General features: G+C 51.7%; 1 protein-coding gene across 1 annotated transcript in view; it reads left to right on the plus strand.

Moving 5' to 3' along the window:
- Positions 1-23213, plus strand: part of UROC1 (urocanate hydratase 1) — a 43875-nt gene that overhangs the window by 10871 nt on the left and 9791 nt on the right. Inside the window, exons 4-17 of the mRNA XM_032412240.1 lie at positions 806-865; positions 1188-1316; positions 1442-1503; positions 5493-5559; positions 5646-5789; positions 7469-7557; positions 10057-10119; positions 10424-10603; positions 10902-10999; positions 11855-11927; positions 13587-13708; positions 15366-15436; positions 18361-18459; positions 20737-20836. Of these exons, the coding sequence (XP_032268131.1) occupies positions 806-865; positions 1188-1316; positions 1442-1503; positions 5493-5559; positions 5646-5789; positions 7469-7557; positions 10057-10119; positions 10424-10603; positions 10902-10999; positions 11855-11927; positions 13587-13708; positions 15366-15436; positions 18361-18459; positions 20737-20836 (1357 nt within the window). The remainder of the gene's footprint in view (positions 1-805; positions 866-1187; positions 1317-1441; positions 1504-5492; positions 5560-5645; positions 5790-7468; positions 7558-10056; positions 10120-10423; positions 10604-10901; positions 11000-11854; positions 11928-13586; positions 13709-15365; positions 15437-18360; positions 18460-20736; positions 20837-23213) is intronic.

The following is a 23213-nucleotide window of genomic DNA, read 5'->3' on the forward strand; positions in this document are numbered from 1 at the left end:
AAGTTGTAAAGGTAGTGGAGAGGGGACCACTGAACCTGCTCCCAGCTTCCCCCAGTGGCTGTATCTTCTGTGACTACCACACAGCATCAACATTGCTATAATGGACACACATGTCATTTTAAATTTTCTAAAAGCCTCATGAAAAAGTAAAAAACAAACAAACAGATTTACTATTGTATTTTGTTTATCCCAATGTATCAGAAATATTATCATTTTAACCTGTAGTATAAACATTATTGAAATATTTTACAACCTTTTTTCCTACTAAGTCTTTGAAGTCAGGGTGTATTTTACATTCAGAGCATGTCAGAACAGCTATGGTTCAAGTGTTCGATAGCCACACGTGGATGACCCAGTCTGGCCATGCGTGTCCGGCACGGGCGTCCTTGGGGGCCAGGCTGTACGTCAGACGCCCATTTTGAGAAAGGATAGCCTTTGCAGGGGTGTGTCCAAGTATTAAACTTGAGGGCAATATGGTCCTAGAATTCGAATGTTCCACCTCGAGGCGAGAACTTCCTCAGCCCTAGCCCCGGCCTCAGAACCTGGTCACAGACGGACCCCTGACATTGACCCTGGGCTAAGTTCCCAGAGGGACCCCAGATCCAGGTCTGACCCTCACCTCACACTGAGCTCTTACCTGGTCACAGGTGGGCCAATGTTCCCTCGGCCTTGCCCTTTCTGCCTTCTCTCCCTGCCCTTAACACTCCTTCTTCAAGGGCCATCAGCCACCTTGCCCTCTTGAGCACAGTGCCGAGGTGGGGGCCCTCCCAGGCCCCCATCTCAGATGATACCATGTCTTCTCCAGTTTCCCCAGGAGCTCGTGACCTATGGAGGAAATGGGCAGGTGTTCAGCAACTGGGCTCAGGTACGCCGGACTGTATGGCTTCCCCCCACCCCACCCCACGTCTCTGGCCTGGTAGGAGCTTACAACCAGGGCTCAGGACTCCGGTCTCTGCCTCCCTGTTGCCTGAGAGGCCAACACTGGAGATACTCAGCTACTGACAGTTCCAAGGTCATGAATGGCAGTATTGGAGGCACCAGGAGCCACTGGAGAGTAATGAAGGCCTGGAGGGATGGGGCAGTGGCAGCACTTCTAGGGCTGTGGGAGCTCTCTGGGCCTGGGTGGGGACTTGGGATGCGGCGTGCCCCCCCCTTACAGAGCCCTCCATGTTTCCTCTCCCCTGCAGTTCTGGCTGACAATGTCCTACTTGTCGCAAATGACGGAGGAGCAGACCCTGGTCATGTATAGTGGACACCCACTGGGCCTCTTCCCGAGCAGCCCCCAGGCCCCCCGGCTGGTCATCACTAATGGGATGGTGGGTCCTGGGGCAGCTGGGCATTGTCCTGCCTTGGGGTGGGAGAGCCAGGTACCCCCAACACCTGCCTCCTCATCGTTCCCTCTGTGCGCCCCCAGCCCTTGGCTCCCATCCCTCTTTTCCAGGTCATTCCCAACTACTCCTCCAGGACAGAGTATGAGAAGCTCTTTGCCGTGGGAGTTACAATGTAAGTCCTATCTCACTATTTCAGTTTATATGAGGGTGTTTCCACCTCAGCCATGCTTTATTGTAAAACTGTGTAGCAACATCAAAAACAATTTGAAAAACCCTCACAATGGCAGCACCAAAGCACAATTGCCTGTTGACATATTCCCTGGGGGTTTTGTGGATATGCATACTACAGTTTTTATACACTTGCGAGCAAGTGAACAATTTGGATCCTGCTTTTTCCCAACATTTCGTTATGTTATGAACAATTTCAAATAGACAAAACATTGAAAGAATTAACAGTGAACACCGAGATTCTGTGTTTAACACACTACCAAACTCTGTGTCCCATGTCTATCTATCCATCCCTCTATCCATCTGTCTGACCAACTTGGCTTTTGATGCGTCTCAAAGTAAGCTGTAGATATGATGGCCTGGAATTCAGTATTTGTTTACAGGGTTTTTTTTTTTTTTCCTTTTGAAGTAAAATTTACATGAAATGCACACATCCTAGTGCACCATTTGATAAGTTTGACAAATGTGTGCACCTTGCAACCCAAACTCCAAGATACAGAGCACAACCATTTCATCTGTCATAAAATTAATGCATGCTCTGAATTGCAAGCTTTTCCCTCAAACATTATGAAAAGAGCTACAGTGGAAGGGAAATCCCTCTCTCACCCTATACTCCCCATTTCAGGGGAGTAAAGTCTGTGTCTTTCCAAACATTTCTTACGCACATGGTTACAGGTTTAGGTAGACCGTTGCAGGCCCTCTGCACTAGCCTTTCCACCTTTGACGATATCGTTCCGTTTAAGGGAACGTGAGAGTCTAATTGACCCTTATTTTACCTGCAGTGTTCAATTGTAGCATGATTTATTTGACCCCCTTGCCACCTGATTTGGGTTGTTTCCAGTTCTTTGGGCTTATAAAGAATGCTACAGTGAATGTCCCGATCTGTATATTTTTGTGGATCTCTGGGAGTGTTGCTCTGGACTAATAACCATGTGAAGTTGTTACTGGGACCAACAAAGTGGGTCCACTCCTCGGAGAGCTATAGACAGAGATCACGCCAGGTGGCGTTGCCTCACAAAGTGACTTTATTCGCAGAAATAAGGACATCACAGGGAATAACGTGCAAAGCCACTCTCCCAGCAGGGGCAAGCAGGCCCCTTTAAGTAGGGTTTTGGGTGAATATTCAGAGGGTGATTTTAATATTATAATGAGGCTGCGGTAACTGTCAGGCACTTTCTGATTCATCTGCACAGGGGGTTGTTCTCAAATGTTTCTACTCCCATTCCAGCAGTTCCTTCCTTAGTTTCTAAAAGAGGAAATTGACAGGCAGGAGCCTCTAGGCATTTCCTGAGTTCAGGAGTCAGTCCTGAGTTCAGGAGTTTGAGGGGCCTCACCAGTGACCAAGGGTGATCAGGTCTGTCGTATTGGGAGTCAGTTAACCAGGCCTCAGGCTAGTACTTTATAATATAATCATCATAATAGTCACTACCATGTGTCTTAAGATTTATAGATACCTTCACATTTGGTCCTCTACACAAGCCTCAGCACTGGGTGCCCTTCTTAGCCCATTTTGTGCAGGAAGAAACCGAGGCTCAGAAACCCAATTATTTTTCTGGTTAGTCATAAGTAGTTACTGTTATTATTATTTACTAGGAGGCCCCACCGCCTCTTCTGTGTCAGTGGAAGCAGCCGCCGGGTCAGAGGGGCAGGATCTGTGTCCTGGATCCGCTGCCTCCTAAGTGTGACTTTGGACAAGTTGGTGTGCTTCTGTTTCGTAGGTTCAGGATGGAAGTTTAAAGAGAGTGGAACTGCAGAGTCAGACCTGCTCTGCCACACCTGAGGGTTGACCCAGGTGCTGTGGGCAATTGGCTAAATGGATGCAAATTGCCCACAGAGGTGGGAAGAGGTTTGCATGTGTAGGGGATCTGAGAACCTCTAACAGAAGCAAAGCCGGCCTTTTCACTGTCAGGCTGACAAAACAAAGCTACAGAATACAACGAGTACTAGGGAGGATGTGGGAAAACAGGCAGTCACAGATTGTGGGTGGTCTAGGTCAGTACAGCAAGGCTGGGGGTGGCCAGGAGGACTACATCTAGCAGCTGGGGTCAAAGTTCCAAGTGCAGTTAACTTGATCCCACAATTTTACCTCCAGGAGTTATTTTGGGAGCAACATGCAGTGGATAACTTGAGCACAAAGGACCGAATCAGGATTTAAAATCAGTTCCCAGCTCTGCTGCATATCCCTGTATAACCTTGGAACTTGGATCCTATCTATAAAGAGGGGATTTAATAGCTCCTGCCTCAAAGAGTTGTGTGAGAATTCATGAAATGATAGAAGGGACACCCTTTTCCACATGACACAAAGGGAGCCCTTGAGCCCTCTGCTTGAGTTGATGTGGGCCCACTAGGGAGCACACCCTGTGGCAGAGGGTAGGGGGCCCATGCTGCCTTGTGGGCGGTTATGATGGTTTCACCCATCTCCCTGGGTGGGTATTTATTATCTTAGCACTGTTTTTTATGTTGTTTAATAGACAACCTTCCAAGGTAAGGATAATGCCTCCCCCTTTTTTGGAAGAAGATGCAGAGGTTCCACATGGCCTGGTGCCTTATCCAAATTATGGGATAGACTTGGCATCAGGCACAGAGCTGCAAGAATCAGGATCCACCATTGATCCAGGAGAGAGGAGGGGCTGGGGAGAGTTGCTGGGGGACAGGAACCCGGTAGAAAAGAGATAGGGAGTTGAAATTGACGAAGGAGAAAAGCAAGAGTCAGTAAGCCCTGGAGCATCTTACCTCAGTGGTCCTCAGGGAAGAGGAAGGTTAAGGCAACAGAAGAATGCAGTCCTTCCCCCATTGCATTGCCAGAAAATCCAAGTGTTTGATAATTATCAAGTGATGGACACAGGCATGCTCATGCATTGCTGGTGACAGTTACTTTGGCATTTGAGAGTATCTATTCATATTTGAAATGTTTGCGCCCGAGGACCCAGCTCTAGTCCTTCCTGATTTCTTCGCTGGGCCCCGGGAGAGGGGGAGCAGGCAGCTCACTGCCACTTCAGTGTTGGTTGTTTGCATAGTGAGACGGCAGGGGGCAGGGGAACATTCTGTGGCTTCTGATATTGCGTGCTGCGGAGCCATGAATAGGAATGAGCAGGATCTGTGTGTGCCGTGGTGGAAAGGACCGCACCGCTGATGTGCCCTGCCGCGGACACAGTACCGCTACCTACGCAGTGGGACCGTTTATGCAAATAACACTGATACTGATGACAACGGTAACCCACATGCGAACGGTGCTCCCAGGGCCCTTCGCGGCAGTCAGCCTCACCAAGGCACGGCACAGCGGCTCGGTGAGCTCGGATACACGCATGTGCTGTGCCAGCCCCTCTCTGAAGACACCACCCCTCCTCCTGCAGCTCCGTGCCGCCCTCCAGCAGGTAGACTCCCCAGTGGAAGGTCACTGAAGGTCATAGGATGGAATCCCACAGAACATACTCTTTCACGTCTGGCTTCTTCACGGAGCCACTTGACACACAGGAGGACTTTGGTCGTTTTCTTTGCCACGTAGCATTTCGTTGTGTTCATACGCTGCCATCACTTCTCTGTCCTCCGTGATGGGCGATCCAACAGTTTCATGGGGTGGCCGCTGTGAATACAGTTGCTGTGAACAGTGGTGTGCGTGTCTTTACATGGGTGTGAGCCTGGACCGTGGAAGTGCTGGGTCTCGCTCAGCCTCCGCCGATATGGCCCAATAGTCCCCAAAGTGATTTTACCAATTATAGTACAATTTTGAATAAAACAAAATCTGTTATAAAAGATCCAGGAGGTCAGAGGGGACCAGAATTGGGGGACTGTAGCTTTATCTCTGTTTACTTTTTTTTGAAGGAAAATGTATTAATGCATTTGGGGGTAATTAAAAAGGAATTTTAAGCCATGTAGTGTGGAAGCTGTGCCTGGCTCTGGGCTCACCCCTGGCCTTGCCTTGTCTGTGGTCAGGTACGGCCAGATGACCGCAGGCAGCTACTGCTACATCGGTCCCCAGGGAATCGTCCACGGCACAGTGGTGAGAAACAGGGCTGCGCCTGGCTGCAGGGGTGGGAGGCTGATGTGCTGGAGGGGACAGCAAGCGCCTACCTCCTCTCCCGGCAGCTCACCGTGTTGAATGCGGGCCGACGGTACCTGGGTGTCAAGGACCTCACTGGTAAGGTCTTTGTCACCTCCGGGCTGGGCGGAATGAGTGGTGCTCAGGCCAAAGCCGCAGTCATCGTGGGGTGCATCGGTGTGATAGCAGAGGTGAGCCCGGCAGGAGCCCGGTCCCTGCCCACGGGCTTCCTCCCTCCATCCAGAACCGCTCACAGCTCTCTCTTCTCTCGCCACCGCCGCCCCAAAGCCTCCCAGTGTGAGTTCCCACAGCAGCGTATGCCCACTGCCTTCAAAGTGCCCATCACCTTCCATGGTCAATGCCTGCTGATGCTCTCCCGCGAAACTGACCTTCTGTGGGCACTGCTTCCTCTATCCCACCGAATCCCGGGAATTCAGCCGGTGGATAATGAATGTGGATAAATGAGCATAGACTTCCCCACTCAGACAGGTCAGAGTCAGGCACCAGTAGAAGTGTGCGCAGGCGGCTCATGCTCAGCGGCTCTCACGGCTTTCTTGGGGAGTGCCAAGGACAAGGGAGGCAGGGAGAGGAGGCGAGGAGCTTTAAGACAAACCTTGGTTGGGGTCGGGGGTACTTTCTCGTGGGAGATGTATTTCCCGCTTTCAGGGGGACAGAGGACGGCCCGAGTGTCCTGGCACAGGTGTCTCTTAAGCAACTTGTATTTAAAATAATCAATATGCCAGAGTGGAACATTTTGGGGAGCCTGCCCTTGGCCCCTACACGGAAAATAAGTTATAGCAACTAATACTAGCTTTCACAGAGCTCATCCCCTGGAATCTGCAGGAAAGCAGCCTATGTTTTTATTTTTGTTTTTTAAAGGTTTTATTTATTTACTTGAGAGAGAGAGCATGAGCAGGGGAGGGGCAGAGGGACAGGGAGAAGCAGACTCCCCGCTGAGCAGGGAGCCTGATGCGGGACTTGATCCCAGGACTCAGAGATCATGACCTGAGCTGAAGGCAGCCGCTTAACCGACTGAGCCACCCAGGTGCCCCCAGCCTATGTTTTTAAAAAGCCTTGACTTCCCCTTGCCTCATCCTCAACGCTCATCCTTATCTACATTCCCCTGTATCTTCAAAAAGTGTTTGCCACAGAGAGAACACTCAGTAAATATGTGTAATAAAATTCCCAAATAGTAAATAAGTAATCCTAAAGAGAGAGAAAGAGAGAGAAGCCTTGGTGATACGCACTTCTGTGATTCACACTTAGTTGATACTAAGCCTGTGTCATACATTCTTGTACTTCTTAGGAACCCACTTGGCTTCAGGTAACAGAAAATCAAACTATAGCAGCTTCCACAAATAGGGTTTTATTTTTCTCACACAGCCAGCAGTGCTGGCATTGGTCCAGCAGCTCAGTGATGTCAAGGCCAACATCTCTAGATTGTCCTGGGTTTCCTTCATGGATACAAAATGGCTGCCCCAGCCCCAGCCTATCCTATCTCCATTTAAGGCAGGAAGGAGGGAGAAGGGAAGTGCCACCTATGACTGAGAAAATAATACTTAAGAAACCCCTTCTTTTACCTCATTGGTCAGTATTGGATCAAATGGAAGTTCTTACCTAAAAGGGAGGCTGGAGACAGTGGACAGAGCAGTTGTGGTTCGCCTGGACTGGGGCTGAGCACAGTGTCCCCCTGAAAATCCGGGTTCTGTTGATAAGGAAGGCAGGAGGGAGAATAAGTATTGGAAAGCAGCTCACAGCCTCTGCCCTGACACTGCGTTATAAAAGTGGGTGACTTACATAGGGGACGGCATCTTCCTAGTGGAGGCTGGCATGCCCAATAACTGGGAGACCCTGTGTCTCATGGTCCCAGGTGGATAAAGCCGCCCTCATGAAACGCCACGAGCAAGGATGGCTGATGGAAGTGACCGACAGCTTGGACCACTGCATTGAAAGACTCAGGTACAGTGCCTGACACGTGAGCGTGGGGAAGTGGGGAGACCCCAAGAAGGGGCCTGGAGGCTGGACTGCTTTACATGGGCCTGTTAAATGCCTGACACCTGGCCTCAGGTGGTGCCTCACCAAGTGACCCCACAGAGGTCGTACTGACCCAACATCACAGGACCCACCATGGGGTTGGAATCACAACCCCGAGATCAAGAGTTGCATGCTCTACTGACCGAGCCAGCCAGGCGCCCCTGCTAATTCCATTAGAATTTCTCACTAGTCCCTAGGGCTAGGGTGCAGGTAACTCTGGAGTTCCCATACCTGGTGGGCAGACACTTGCTGCTAAATGATTTTCTTGATATTGAGCCACCGTTTTGCAAAGACTGCGCCTTGTATTTCTCACTGTTGTGGCCTCAGTGCCCAGCCCAGAGCCTAGCACATAGTAGGTGCTCATCTAATCTGTTGGGGGGAATGAGCCTTTGAAAGTTGGAACTGTTCCTCAGCGTGACTCCAGGTTAGGGGTAAGCTGATCTTCCTCCCCACTCATGCTCTGGTTCTCAGGGTGGGGGACAAGGCGTTGGCAACATTTCCCTCTGGTTTGATGTTTTCTGAGGTATTTTAGCAGGAATGGGGGGAGGACTGCCCTGGGGGCTGCTGATTCAATGCCATTTTGTTTGTTTGTTTTAGAGAGAGAGAACACAAGGGGTCAGGGGAAGGGCACAGGGAGAGAGAATCCCAAGCAGACTCCCTGCTGTGCGCAGAGCCCTACATAGGGCTCGATCTCACGACCCTGAGATCATAACCTGAGCCAAAATCAAGAGTTGGACACTTCACCTACTGATGCCAGTTTTTTGAAGCTTCCTCTTACTTTGCAGAACTGAGCTCTGTTTGGGGAAGACAAACTGCACAGTGGTTCTCCAGCTCTGCTATAATTAGATTTGCCCAGGGCTCTTCAAAAGGGGCTTATAGGAAAATGTTCAAGCATATACTGAATTGAGAAATACTCCCATTACCAGGATTGGATACTATTTGACACTGATCTTTTAAAAATACTAGTTTGACCCCATTGCACACCTGTGTAAAACTCTCGGGTGAGTTTCTATTAAATATAGGAATATAGGAGAAATTCCAGACTTCTAGTGGGACATTGATGGGTCTGGCTCCTAAACCTGTTAATGCTGTTGAGCATTCTGAACACACTCACACACTTGCACACATGTGCATGCACTTGTACACACACACACACACACACACACACACACACACACCACAGAACCAGGTCAAATCTTTTTAACAGAGTGCCTCAAGCAGCCTGTTGGGTTATACTTCTGCTCCCTGAGCTACGGAAGGCACAGATGGGATTGGAGTGAGCCTCTGGGAGTGGAGGCCCAGTCCCCGTGCTGGTCTGCAGCTGGGATCCCATCTTCCTTTTCTGCTGGTCACTGCTTCCACGCTCCTCACTGTTCTAGGACTATATGCCTTTTCCTGCTTCGTTTTCCTTGCGCTCGGGAAAGGGGCGCGTAGGCTCCACTGGCATCTCTGCCAAGCGTGGTGTTCAGTCAAACCGCATCTCTGAGTGGTGCCCAAACTCCCGATGTATTCGTGCTTTCTGACCCCTCTCCTCCCTGTGGGGCTTTATGTATTACATCTTCTGTATTTTTTATCTGTATTAAATATGCTGTCTTTTTTTTTTGTCCTTTTATTTCTCCCAATAATGTTTGGAGTCATCTTTTCTTATTTTAAGATTTTATTTATTTATTTGAGACAGACAGAGAGAGAGAGAGAGAGCATGAGAGATGGGGAGGGGAAGAGGGAGAGGGAGAAGCAGACTCCCCGTTGAGCATGGAGCCCAAGGTGGGACTCAGTCCCAGGGCCCTGAGATCATGACCCGAGCCCAAGTCAGACACTCAATCGACTGAGCCACCCAGGCACCACTCATCTTTTTTTTTAAGGTTTATTTATTTTAGAGAGAAAGAGAGAGAGCATGAGCACATGCAAGCAGGCGGAGGGGCAGAGGGAAGGAATCTCAAGCCGACTCCCCACTGAGCACAGAGCCTGAGGTGGGGCCCCTATGTGGGGCTTGAGATCTCACGTTCCTGAGATCATGACCTGAGCCAAAATCAAGTCCGATGCTTAACCGACTGAATCACCCAGGCGCCTTCTGGAATCACCTTTAGTGATGTCTACAATTTTAGGATCACCTTGCATGAGTTCTAGAACAATCCCAATCAGTGCGCTAATAGCAACAGCCCTGATTCTGTGAATCCCCTCAAGAAGGCTTGTCACTGTTGTCATTTCATTTCTCTCATCTGGGGCATTCAAGTCTGCTGTTACAGGTCTGGGTCCTCAAAAGCCACGCCGCAGAGGTCCCTGCACCTTGGGCCCTGAGCTTGGCACACAGTGCTTGTGGTGACCTCCAGGGTCTTCTGCATTCTTGCCAGCGTGGTGTTGGTGGGGGTGGGCAGCTGCAGGCAGGTGCAATGGGCCATCTGCTCTGCTCTTGTGCCCTTCTAGGGAAGCAAGGAAAAGGAAAGAGGTGCTCAGCCTTGGTTACCATGGCAATGTGGTGGATCTTTGGTAAGTGGGGGATGGGAGTTGGCAGCCTTGGGGACCCTGGGTGAATCTCCCCCTCCAAACAAGTACTGATGGTGGCCTTGTGCTCCCCGGATACAAAGCTTGCAATGTACTCAGCTTAAGGCTCCGATCCCAGTTTTCAAGGCCCAGATCCTGGCCCGACTTCACAGCAGCCTTCCTACAGATGTTCTTGTGAGAGGGGAGGGCAATCCCCACCCAGCTGGGCTGTGAACTCAGGCCCCAGAGGGTGCCTACCCTTGCCCTGGGCAGGTGCCGCCCGGCATTGATCACCCCATGTCTTTCCCAGGGAGCGCCTGGTCCACGAATTGGACACAACAGGGGAGCTCTTGGTGGACCTGGGGTCAGACCAGACGTCCTGTCACAACCCATTCAATGGTGGTTACTACCCTGTGCAGCTGGGCTTCGCAGAGGCCCAGAGCCTCATGGCCTCCAACCCTGCTGCATTCAAGGGCCTGGTCCAGGAAAGGTGATGATGTCCCAGGGCTACTCCGGGTGTGTGGGGGCGGGGCTGCACACAGCTGGCAGGAGCTTTTGGACTGGGTGGCTCTGGCCTCTGCCTGGTTCTCCAGGGGCCAACTGTGTGGCCTTAGGCGAGACCTTTAATCTCTCTGAACCTGTGTCCTCCTCCGTCAGATGGGATGGAAACAGAGCTGGCTGAGCCCCATGGGGTGCAGTTGAGAGGTGACAGGGGTGAGGCACAGAGGGCCTGCTCTCAGAACCTTACGGGTGGGCAGGGCTGACCACGAACCACCCGCCTCTTGCAGCCTGAGAAGGCAAGTCTCCGCCATCAACAGATTGGCCAGGGAGAACTTCTTCTTTTGGGACTATGGCAATGCCTTCCTCTTGGAGGCCCAAAGAGCAGGTGAGACACAACAAAGGCGAGGTGAGGGGGCCCCAGTCTCCGCAGGCTGGGAGGGGCCAAGAGCCTGGCACTGGGCACTCTCCCTTCTCACCAGCCAGGAGTGGGCCTGGCAGGTGCCCGGGGGGAAGTGGGGACACAGCATGCAGCTTTCACCATGTCCCTGCCCAGGCCTTCTGGGAGCTGGTCCTGCCGGGTCCTTGGCCTCCCTGGGCCTCAGTTTTTCCATTTGCCTTAAGAACGTCAAGTGACACAAAGAGAGTTGGTAGGATGCTCGGATACAAGCTCCAGCGGGGGGGGGGGGGGGGGGGGTGGAGAGGGAATGCAGCCTAACTTTTCTGTGAGGGAAACTCTTTTTAAAATTTAAATTCAATTAATTAACATTTGGTGTAGTCTTAGTTTCAGAGGTAGAGGTCAGTGATTCATCAGCCTTCTGTAACACCCAGGGCTCATTCCAGCACATGCCCTCCTTAATGTCTGCGGGAGACTTTTCTGTAGAATAGGTGGCCCGTGCTGGAAGGTAAAGTGCAGAAGGTACAAAACTACACAGAGGAAGGTCGCCCTCCCAGCCCTGCCCCTGGCTCCCCTCCTGGAGTTCAAAGGCTCTGCTGGGCCTGTCGGGGCACCAGTGGACCAGGGGGTAACATGGGTACAACCCCGCCCGGCCCCACACCAACAGCAGCACTTGCTGTCTCCCAGCCCCAGTGGGGCTTCCCTAGGAAAACAGAGCACGTCCACTGTTTTTCCCTGGCCTCTTTGTTTAAATCCCTTCTGGAGAGCGGCATGAGTCCTCGCCTTGGGGCAGGTGGGCCAGCCCTCATACCTTCCACTGATTCTGTGCGGGTGCTCTGCCCACAGGAGCGGATGTGGAGAAGAAAGGCGCCAACAAGATGGAATTCCGCTACCCCTCGTATGTCCAGCACATCATGGGGTAAGTGATGGGGTCACTTCCAGCCTCTGGGTCCTAGACTCTCAGGTTGGGAAAGTCCTCAGGTAGCGAGAAACAGGAGATAACTGGAGGGAGATCCAGCTGAGAGGGGGAGGCCTCAAGGTCAAACCAAGCAACACAGGGGCAGGGGATGGGAGGCCTCAGGATGCTTCTGGAAGGTTTGCCAGCCCATTTGTGCACAAGATGGGACCAGAGAGGGCGGGGAGAAAGGCAATGGTCTCCTTCTCAGGTTCACTGTGGGTGAGGAAGCAGAGGCTCAGGGGCCCGCACTGCCAGGCTACACACGCAGGGGGCTGCTGGGCACTGTCCAGAGAGGAGCGTGGGCCCAGGGGACGGGTGAGGCCAGGGGCCTGGAGGCCACCTAGGAAGGTCGGTTTGCCCAAGGCAAACCTGGCCAAGCCCCCACATTTACTGATTCTCCCAACTACTTCGATGTAGTTCATTGATTTTCAGGTTGTCTTTGTAACAACACTAAAAAGGAATTTCTGCCTGTCTGTGTCCCAGCTCCCTGTTCCTGCAGCAAGAAATGGTGCAGATCTAAGAGGAGGGACAGAGAACCAGAGGGAGGGGCAACACTGAGGGGAGAGGGGGGCTGAGGGGGAAGGGGCAACACTGAAGGGGGAGGGGGGCTGAGGGGGAGGGGGCAACCCGGAGGGGAGAGGGGGGCTGAAGGGGAGGGGGTAATGATGTAGGAAAGACGTTAGGGTTGGAAGCTGAAGGCCAAGAAAGAATTCTTGAGACATCTTTGGTGCAAAAGGTGATTTTATTAAAGCACAGGGACAGGACCCGTGGGTAGGAAGAGCTGCACCCGGGTGATGAGGAACGGCTCATTATATACTTTCAAGTTGGGAAGGGGGGTTAGGGATGGCGTAGGTCTCTAAGGAATTTGGAAGCAAGGTTTCCAGGCCCTTGAGGGGGCTAGCTATTGTTGGGAAAATGTCATTTATTACCGTCTAATAAAACCTTAGTCATGAGACCCGTCAGATGGATATCGGTGGGCCATATGCTTGGGGGATGAGTGCCAACAGGTATCTTGGGGGGTTTAGAGATAAAGGACATTTCTAAAGGAATTTTTGTATGTTAAAGTAGGCTTATAGGATCCTGGGGGGGGAGGGGTGCTGTCAGGCTAGGATTGTCTTTTGCCCTTAGCCAAGTATTAACATGGAGGTAGTTGAGTCCCTAGAGGAGTGTCTCTCTGCCTGTTTCAAGGACTTGTCAACGGGCTGTAGGCAGTAAGGAAATTGAATAATTTTTCTTCTGCCATTGTTTCCCATTATCATAAATACTGAAGGGAAAGGGGGGCTGAGGGGAAGAGGGGAACAGGGGGGAGGGAGGGGGTTGAGGGGGCGGAGGATACGGGGGAGGGAGGAGGCTGAGGGGGGAGGGCTTCTAAACCTGCGGTCCAGTTAGTGGGTTAGGGGCTTCCAGCAATGATTCTGGACACTGAAGCTCTGACTTCACTAAGTGTGCCCACATGCCACGCCCCCAACACACACCCCAACCAGCATACGACCTTCACCCCCCTCTCAGTTCTGGAGCATCTGCAGGCCCTCCCTTCTTGGTTCATGGTAGCCCCGCCCCCGTGAGTGGGTGCAGCCAGGCTGGGGAGCCCCAAGGCCAGGAGGCATTTTGTCTTTGCAGGGACATATTCTCCTTGGGATTTGGGCCTTTCCGCTGGGTATGCACGTCAGGGGACCCCCAGGACCTGGCAGTCACAGATGAGCTGGCCACGTCTGTGCTAGAGGAGGCCATTGCTGACGGAGGTGAGGCTGTGGCATGGGAGATGCTCACAGGCAGGTGGCCCAGCAAAGGCTTGGGTAGCAGCCCACCCCCTGATGCAGCCCCCTTCTCCGCTCATCCCCTGCCTGGCCCCCGCAGGCACGAGAGCATGTGGCCTCGGGTTTATGCCTGTCGACAGTGCTTCCGATTCTTCGCAGCTGTCTGCTGTGCCCCACTCTGCCTTCCCTGTGTCAGAGCTCCTGCCGTGGCCTGTGGTTTCTCCGAGAGAGAGCGTGGCTCTGCCTTCCCACGTGGATGGTGGTGGTTGTCCCCCGACGGACGACCCGCCTCCGCCCCTTGTTTAACCTCAGTCCCTTCCTGTGTAGTGGATTTGACATGTTGCTTATCACGTGGAGAAGAGGAGGCAAGTATTTGATGAAACTTCCTCAGCTGTCCTAGCTCCTGCCCCCACTTCTCCGCAGCTTTTCTGCAGGTCGCGGGTGCCTTCTTTCCAGTTCTCTGTGTGGATCCTTCAGCCTTGGCTGCTTGTTTTCAGTCCCCAGGGGCCATTTCACGCTGCTGCCCACATCCAGGCTCGGTGGGCTGGGGCGGGTCCAGGTTACCCGGATGCAAGGCCGGCAATACCGGGGGAGGGTGGGCGGGCACCTGTGTGGGAGGAGCCAGGCGGGGTGGGGCGGGGCGGGGCGGGGCCGAGGCCTCCTGGGAAGGAGCCTAAATCGCCAGATGCTGTCTGGTGCTAGAGGAGCCGGCAGCATGGGGGTGTTCACCCAAACGTCCCCGGAAGAAGCCCTGAGCTGTTGCACCTGCTGGTGGCCACGGTGTAAATACTCTCCGGGTGGCTGATTTCTAGCGCGGCTCCACGTGGAGCGGCTGCAGAATTTCCCCCAGGCAGGTAATCTCAAGAGCAGAGAACCTAGTAAAAGGTAGTAAAGTATTTAGGCAGTGATGACTTGTGAGCATTGCCTTCAAAATGTTTAAAACTGTGAGTTTATTTAATTGAAATTTTAATGATGTCTGTGTCAACTACTGTGTCACACAATTCCTGAAGATTTAAGTCTGCTCCCATGAGCTGGGAGGAGCAGCTCCCAAGCAACACAGTTACCACCTGACTCTGCACGCCCTCCACACGTTAGCCGACTGGCCAGTCTTACTGGGATAGGCCAAGCTTCTTTCTACCTCAGGGCCTTTGCACTTGCTGTTCTCTCTGCCTAGAGCACTGTTCCCTCAGATCTTTGTGTAGCTAGTTCCTTAGCATTTAGGATGTAGCTTGACCATTACCTCCGCAGAGAGGCCTTTGGTCCCCCGACCCACCTCCCTAGTGACTACCTCACCACACTTTTATTTCCTTCGTGGCGCACAGCAGTCTCTGTTCCCAGTGCCTGGCACAGCACCTGGCATACAGTGAGGACTCAATAGATGTTTGCTGAGGGAATGAGTGTATCAGGCAGTGGGTTGCACACGTCTGTGCATTAATTCATGTGACTATTGGCATTATGGGTCCCAGAAGTCAGATGGCCTGGTGTGGTGCTGGGGATGGGGGCTTCCTGACCCCATGTCTGGGCTCCATGATGGTTGCAAAACAGGTGTCTGTGCTGAGCAGCTGCCAGAGGGAGGGCCTGTGCCTGAGCCCGACAGGACAGGGGTCCCCGGTGCCTGTGACACCCTGCTTTCTCCCTGCAGTGAACCTGGCTGTGAAGCTGCAGTATGTGGACAACATCCGCTGGATCCGGGAGGCCGCCAAGCACCGGCTGGTGAGGGCTTGGCCTGGTGGGAAGCAGGGGTGGGGTGCTGCTTGCCACGCCCAGGCTGGTAGATGTGAGCCCTGAGACGGTGCCATCATACCCCATGAGACTGCTTAGGTGGCAGCCTCCTTGGCCTCATAGGAGGGAGCCGCAGCCACTTCACCCAGCAGGCCACCGGACAGAGAAGCCCAGGGCCTTTCAAAAGGTGCCCTGGGGCCGTAGGGCAGCGACCACCGTCAGTTAGGTTGTTGCTCACCCAGGTACTCCACAGATAGCTCAAGAGAGTCAGGCCTCCTGGCTTCCCAGCCGTGTGACCTGGGGCGAGTGGCGCAGCCTCTCTGAGCCTCCCGTGTCGTCCGCACAACGGAGATGCTGCGGGCGGTCCGCACGCCCGAGCTGTGGTGGCGCGCAGGCTTGGAGCAGGCCCTCTGGGACAGCCTGTGCATGAGGCACGGCCGGGGCCAGGGCTGAGCAGAGGGGCATGCTGCTGCCTCACGTCTGGGGGTGTGCTCACGTGCACTAGGGCTTTGGGGGTGGGGGAGTGGCCATGTGACAGTCAGGGGAGGCAGAGGATCAGCCAAAGCACAGGTCCTGAGGCGGCAGTAGGCTTGGCGTACCGAGGACAAACGAAACACGGGCATTTGGCTTGCACGCCTTTGGCCACAGATCTCGGTGGCCAGACACTGCCTGGTGGACACACGTCCGTCCCTGGCCTGGGGGTCCTAGGGCCAGAGGGGGACTCCCTTGAGCACCGCCCCTGTGTCCTGGGCTTCGGTGGCCCAACACCACCCACCCAAACTCCTCCTGGGCCAGTGGTTTGCACGTGTGTTTCCGCCACAAGCCCCGTGCCAACAGCAGTCTCTGGGACCGCTCGGAATCTGAGAGGACCTCCGGACTGTTGGACTTGAGGATCTGGCCCGCAGGGAGGCTGGGCAGGAGCGGAAATGTGTGGGGCCAGTCCAGAGGTGGCCTGGAGAAGAGAAGGACCCAGCCTCGAGGGAAAGGCTCCCACCGAGCAGGAAGGGGCTGGCGGGAGGATGAGAGGTCAGGGGCGTGGGGAGTGGCCCTCTGGACGCCGCTGCAAGGGTGACGGAGAAGCAGGACTGTCTCTTCTGTGTTTGAGTTGAAGTTTTCTGGAAGTTGTGTTCTCCGTACTTGTTTCACGTTGCTCTTTGCCTTGGGAAAGATGGTGATCGCAGAAGCCCATGCTTTTTAAACATTTTAATTGAGTGTAAGGTATACTCTTGATGGAGCTGGCAATCCAATACCAGTTCCTCCTCAATTTTCTTTTTCTGGATCCAAGACATCTGAAAATCTCTGCAGTGCTGACTTCGACTCTAGTCCTTCCCACAGGGCTTTGAGGCAGCTGGTGGGAGTAGAGTCAGGCTGTGGGTTAGCAAGTCATGTGCAAGGAAGAAGCAGCTCCCCTCACCATGCTGGCCGGCGCCATGGCCCAGATGAGCTCTCTTTTCAGGCTCACGATCACAGGTGCGGCTAGCTCCATTACCCGCTCCTGAACCTTCCACCCCATTCCAGGACGAGGGGCCGGGCAGCTGAGGGAAAACCTACATCCTCTTTGGAGAATCCAGGGTTTCTCAGCCTCAGCACTACTAATATTTGAGGCCAAATCATTTTTTTTTTCAACTATGGCAACATATATATTACCATAAAATTTTCCATTTTAACCATTTTTAAGGTACAGCTCAGTGGCTTTAAGCACACTTACATTGCGTGCAACTGTCACCACCATCTGTCTTCAGACTTCTTCGTCTACCCAAGCTGAAACTCTGTCTCCATTAAAACACGAACTCCTCATTCCCCTCCCCCAGCCCCTGGCAGCCACCATGCTGCTTTCTGTCTCTGTGTAATTGACGGCTCTAGGGACCTCATGTAAGTGGGATCATGCAGTATTTGTCCTTCTGGGACTGGCTTCTTTCACTCACCATGATGTCCTCAAGATTCATCCACGCTGTAGCGTGTGTCAGAATTCCCTTCCCTTTCAAGGCTGCGTAATATTCCATTGTCTGCATAGAATATATCTATTTTGCTTATCTGTTCATCCGTCAATGGATACCTGGGGTGCTTCCACATTTTAGCTATTGTGAGTAATGCCGCTGTGAACATGGGGGTGCAAATATCTGTGCGAATATCTGGGGGCCAGATAAGTTTCTGTTGTGGGGGGCCGTTGTGGGATGTTTAGCAGCACTCCTCCCACGCTGGCAGCACCCAAACGTGTCTCCAGGCATTACCCCATGTCATCCTGGCTGAGAACCACTGTGCCAGACAGGGATTCCTTTTTACTTGCTGCAGTTTCCGTTTCCTGGTGGCACTTGTCTTACCCTCCAGAGGGGCTGCTCCTGGTGTTTCTGTCCACAGGCGCTCGGCCATGCTGCCTACTGCCCAGGTGGTCGTGGCAGGTGGCTCAGCCTCTGCGCCCCGGTTTTCTCATCTGTAAAGTGGAGCCTAGGATGAGAATAATAGCACCTTCCTCATTAACTCACCAGTGAGCGACGTTATGCAGAGTACTCGCGGCTACGTCAGGCACAATCCAAAATTGCATTAGGCGGCGTTAATATTATTTTTATTGAAAGGACTCAAGCAGGGGTATGCTCCTAATAGTTAACATCCCTAGAGATGGGCGGGTCAGGGTCTTGGAGACCCCTCCTGGGGTTAAGCCTTGAGGTGTTGGATCACTGAGGGATGTCTGGGGGCCTCGACTGCATGCAGACATGCAGGGGGTTGGCGTGGTGGCCTGGGGGGCTGGACATGAGGGCCCACCTCAGGCCTGCAGACTGTAGAGCTACCACACACCTTGGGGTCCTCCACGACCTCCCTCGAGGGGACTATCTGGCTGCTGGCAGACCTGTCACCCAAGTCTCCCCCTGCGTATCACTAGGTCACCAAGGTTCCTCTTCTCTCCCTTTTCCCCCCAGGTGGTGGGGTCCCAGGCGAGGATCCTGTACTCAGACCAGAAAGGCCGTGTGGCCATCGCTGTGGCCTTCAACCAAGCCATCGCCCGTGGGAAGATCAAGGTGATGCGTCCTGTGCTGCAGGCAGGAGGCCTCCCCTAGTTCCCTTCCCATCAGTGCCAGCACGGCCCTGAGGCCCCGGGGTCTATGTTTGTGTCATGTGGGTGGCAGATAACTGGGGACCAGGAGTGATGATGCCTGTCCTCAAACCCAGCCTCTGACATGTTCCCTGCTGTGTGACCTTGGGCGAGTCAGGTGCCCTCTCTGAGCCTCAGGTTCCATCTTCTGTGAAAAGAGACTAATGTTAACCTCAAAGCCTAGATGTGAGGATCGAGTGAGTCATCTTTCTTGAATTATCTTCTTTTTTTTTAAAATTATCTTTTTATAAACCATGACAAACTTCCCTGGCTTCCCCCCATTCTCCTCCTAGTCAGCCGGCCCACCATGGAAGACATGGAGCTCTGGGCACACTCATTTGGAGGGCCGTCTTGCTCCCATTCCATAGGCTCATGCGCAGAGTTCTTGCTGGCGTCCTGTGTTTGGGAGTGCCAGTATTAATGATCAGATATGAAAGGGAAATCAGGTTGGATGAACGTGATGCCTGTCCCGGTGCACCCACCGGGCGGCAAGGTTTTGGTGGCGGCAAGGACAGCAGCCCCAGCCCATCTCAGGGAGCACTGCCAGAGCACCCTGCTAGCGTGCTCAGGAGGAGGCCTGGGGCAGCTCCAGCAGGACGTCTCTCTAGGCGCACTCATGTCCAGGCTGCCATCGGCCAGTTGGCACGGAGAGCTGGACATCTTATTCATTCATTCCACACGCATGATTGAGCGCCTCCTCCATGCCAGGCTTGTTCTAAAGGACTGGAGACCACGTGGCAGAGAGCCAAACAGACAGGGTCCCAACCTCATCCATGCACTAGGGAAGGGAAACTGATGATTTAGGATAAAGGCATAAATTCAGAGGGAACTTCAGATGGTGATGAACATGAGAAGAAAATGAATGGGGGTGATGGGGTGAGGGTGATGGGGTACAAGTGGCAGGGAGGGGGTAAGGGGTGGGAATGAGTGGTGACTTTAGACAGGGTGGTGAGAACAGGCCTTCTGAGTGCTGATGTAGAACTGAGACCTGAATATCTGGAAGGTGCTAGAATCCCTGGGGGTTGGCAGTTCAGAGCAAATGTGAAAAGCAAGCTTGGCCTGTTTAAGGAAAGGAGAAAAGGGTTTCTTAATTCAGAGCAATGGGGAGTTCCGCTTTCAGCAAGATACCTCCTCTTACGCAGGGAGCCCGTGAAATCCTATGACCACTGGGGAGGGCTGGGAAGACCAATACTCATGGGGCCAGCCATAGTTCCTTTGTGAGACACTCAAGAAACTTCCCAGTTTTGGTGTGGGAAAAGCTTGCCTGTTGCAGCTGGGCTGCACTGCCTTCCTCCCCCTGAGGACAGCCAAGAGGAAGGTGCAGCTGGGCCAGACTAGCTCTCACCTCATGCTTGTGGGCATGAAACATTCCCCGTTGCCCCAGCCCCTTCACATCTACCATGTAATTGTTCCACTTAGAACTTGTTTTTTATAATGGAAGCACCCTGTGCCTGGCACAAAGGAGCCCGGTTGACCTGTCCTTAGCCATGGCCCCACTCAGCCTTCCCCAGGGCTGCAGTGTATTCTGTCATTGGGGCGGAGAGCTGCAGAGCTGTCTGGCAGCACGTCACAGACCCCCAAGCAGCCTGAGATCTTTGGGAAACAGGAAGAGTTGCCAACACATGCATTTGAAAAATCAAACCCCCTGTGCTTTCACCATGTGAAAAGTCTCTGTCCTCACAGAGAATGGCAGCACAGAAAGGATCCTAGTGATTTCCTTGTCCAGAAAACCAAGGCCCAGAGAGGAAGCGTCCACCCGGCACCCCTGGGCTATCTGTCTGCCTCTTTCGTTAGAGCGCAGGCTCAGGGGAAAGCCCAGACTCTAGTATACTGTGTGTGGATTTAAATCCCAGCCTGTCCACTTACCAGCTCTATGGCATTGGGCAAGTTTCTTCTCCTCGCTGGACCTCAGTTTTCCTGTCTATAAAACAGGCATGGTAACAGGCATACCTATCTGGATAGAGTCGCTGAGACTGCCCAGTGAGCCTACACAGGCAGAGCACCTGGGGGGCCTGTGCGTGTAGAAAGCACCCAATCTGTGGAATCCGTTAGTAGCTACAGGAAAAGCCATCAGAAACATCTATGCTTCCTCTTGTTGAAGAAGGTCTATTCCCAGGGGGAGCGATCCAAAGGGCTTCTGGTGTGTGCCAGGCAGCTATGGTAGACACTGTTGGCTGACATCTCATATCCTTCCCTGCTGCAGGCACCGGTGGTCCTGAGCCGAGACCACCATGATGTGAGTGGCACAGACAGCCCCTTTAGGGAGACCTCCAACATTTATGATGGCTCTGCTTTCTGTGCAGGTGAGGAAGACAAAATTTTTTTTTAATCTTTTTAATGTTGGATTTAATTTTGTTTAAAAATCAGTTGATTCATTCATTCAGTCATAATGCTACAAAAAATGTTTTGGCATCTGAGAGACTTGGCATAGGGTGACCAGCCCAGCACACAGAGGTTTCTGGGATCTGGGATTTCTGGTTTTAAACTGGGCTAGTGTCAGGCAAAATGGGACAGTTGGATGCCCTAGTCTCAGTTGTGCACCTGACCCTGTCACTTGCTAGGTGGCCTTCAGCAAGGCATTTAAAATCTCTGAACCTCAATTTCCTCATCTGTAAAATGGAAATAACAATAGTACCTACTTCAGAGTGTTGTGAAGAATGAGATGAATTAATATGTGTGCAGCATTAGGTCAGTGTCCTGCAGCCAGCGTTCAGTGAAGGTTATCTGCTGCAGCTGCTGCGACTGTTCTGCTTCTAAACCCACTACAATCCTAATCATCACAGAGGCTGGTGGGTTCTAGTCCTGGCATAGCTTGCTCATTCCCAGCACTTGGGGCCTCCTTCCATTATGGATGGGATGCCAAGCAAAGGAGGTGGACACTCAGGAACCCCATCTGTATCACTTTTTTGAAGGAGTTGATATATTTCATGTAAGTTATCAAATTTATAGGTATAGAGTTGTATTCCTTTATCTTTTTAATGTCTGTGGGGTCAGTTGTGATGTCTCCTCTGTCATTCCCGATATTGGTCATTTGTGTCTTCTTTCTTTCTTCTTGATCAGTCTGCTTAGAAATTTATCAACTTTATTGATCATCCCAAAAAAAGAAACTTCTAGTTTTATTCATTTTTTTCTATTGCTTTTCTGCTTCCAAGGTCATTGATTTCTTTTTTTTTTTTTTTAAGATTTTATTTATTTGACAGAGAGAGACACAGTGAGAGAAGGAACACAAGCAGGGGGAGTGGGAGAGGGAGAAGCAGGCTTCCCGCTGAGCAGGGAGCCCGATGGTGGGGCTCGATCCCAGGACCCCGAGATCATGACCTGAGCCGAAGGCAGCCGCTTTGTGACTGAGCCACCCAGGCGCCCCCCAAAGTCATTGATTTCTGCTCTAATCTTTAGTATGTCCTTCCTTCTACTGGCTTTGGGTTTAACTTGCTCTTCTTTCTCTGGCTTCCTAAGGCAGAAACTGAGGTTACTGATTTGAAACCTTTTTTTTTTTTCTAATAGAGGTATTTAATGCTCTAAATTTCCTTCTAAACACTGCTGTAGCTGCATCCTGCAAATTTTTATATATTTTCATTTTCATTCAGTTCAAAATATTTGTTAATTTCCCATAAGACTTCCTCTTGGATCCATTGGTTACTTGAAGTATCTTTTTTAATTAATTAAACATTTTTTAGAGAGAGAGTGTGCAAGTGGGGGAGAAGGACAGAGAGAGAGAGAGAGAGAGAGAGAATCTTAAGCAGGCTCCATGCTCAGTGCAGAGCTCAAAACAGGGCTCAATCTCATGACCCTGAGATCATGACCTGAGCCTAGTAGGACGCTTCACTGACTGAGTCACCCTGGCTCCCCTAGAAGTATCTTTTTAAATTTCCAAGTTTTAGGAGACTTTTCAGATACCTTTGTTACTGACTTCATTATATATACTATATATATATATATAATGAATTCATTATATATACTATATTCATTATATATACTGACTTCCATTATAGTCTGAGAACGTACTTTGTATTTGTTCTGTTCTTTTAAATTTGTTAAGGGTTGTTTGGTGGCCAGAAAATGGTCTATCTTGGTGCACTTGAGAAGAACATATGTTCTGCTGTTATTTGGTGGGTTCTACAGATATCAGTTAGGTCAGGTTGGTTGATAATGCTGTTCTGGTCATCTGGATCCTTACTGATTTTCTGCCTAATTTTCTGTAAATTACTGAGAGAGAGTGGTGAAGTCTCCACCTGTGTTTGCGGATTTGTCTGTTTCTCCTTTCAAGTCTTAACCATCTTTGCTCCAAGTATTTTAAACCTATGCTGTTAGGTGCACACTCATTTCAGTTTCTGATGTCTTCTTGGAGAACTGACATCTTTATCATTATGTAATGTTCTTCTTTGTCCATCATAATATTCCTTGCTCTGAAATTCTGATATTAATATAGTTTATATTCATATCTATGGCCACTCTAACAAGATACCACAAACTTAATGGCTTAAAACAACACAAATGTATTCTCTCACAGTTCTGAAGGTCGGAAGTCTGAAATCAGATTTGGTGAGCGAAAGCCAAGACATGGCTGGGCCGTGGCATCTCAGGAGGCCCTAGAGTTTCCCAGCCTTTCTCATGTTCTAGAGCTGCACTTCTTGCATTTCACAGCCCAGTATAAGGAGGAGGGTGTTGTTAGGATTCTCC

This window comes from Phoca vitulina, unplaced genomic scaffold, assembly GCF_004348235.1.
Source record: "Phoca vitulina isolate PV1807 unplaced genomic scaffold, GSC_HSeal_1.0 scaffold13, whole genome shotgun sequence".
Taxonomy (NCBI): Eukaryota; Metazoa; Chordata; class Mammalia; order Carnivora; family Phocidae; genus Phoca; species Phoca vitulina.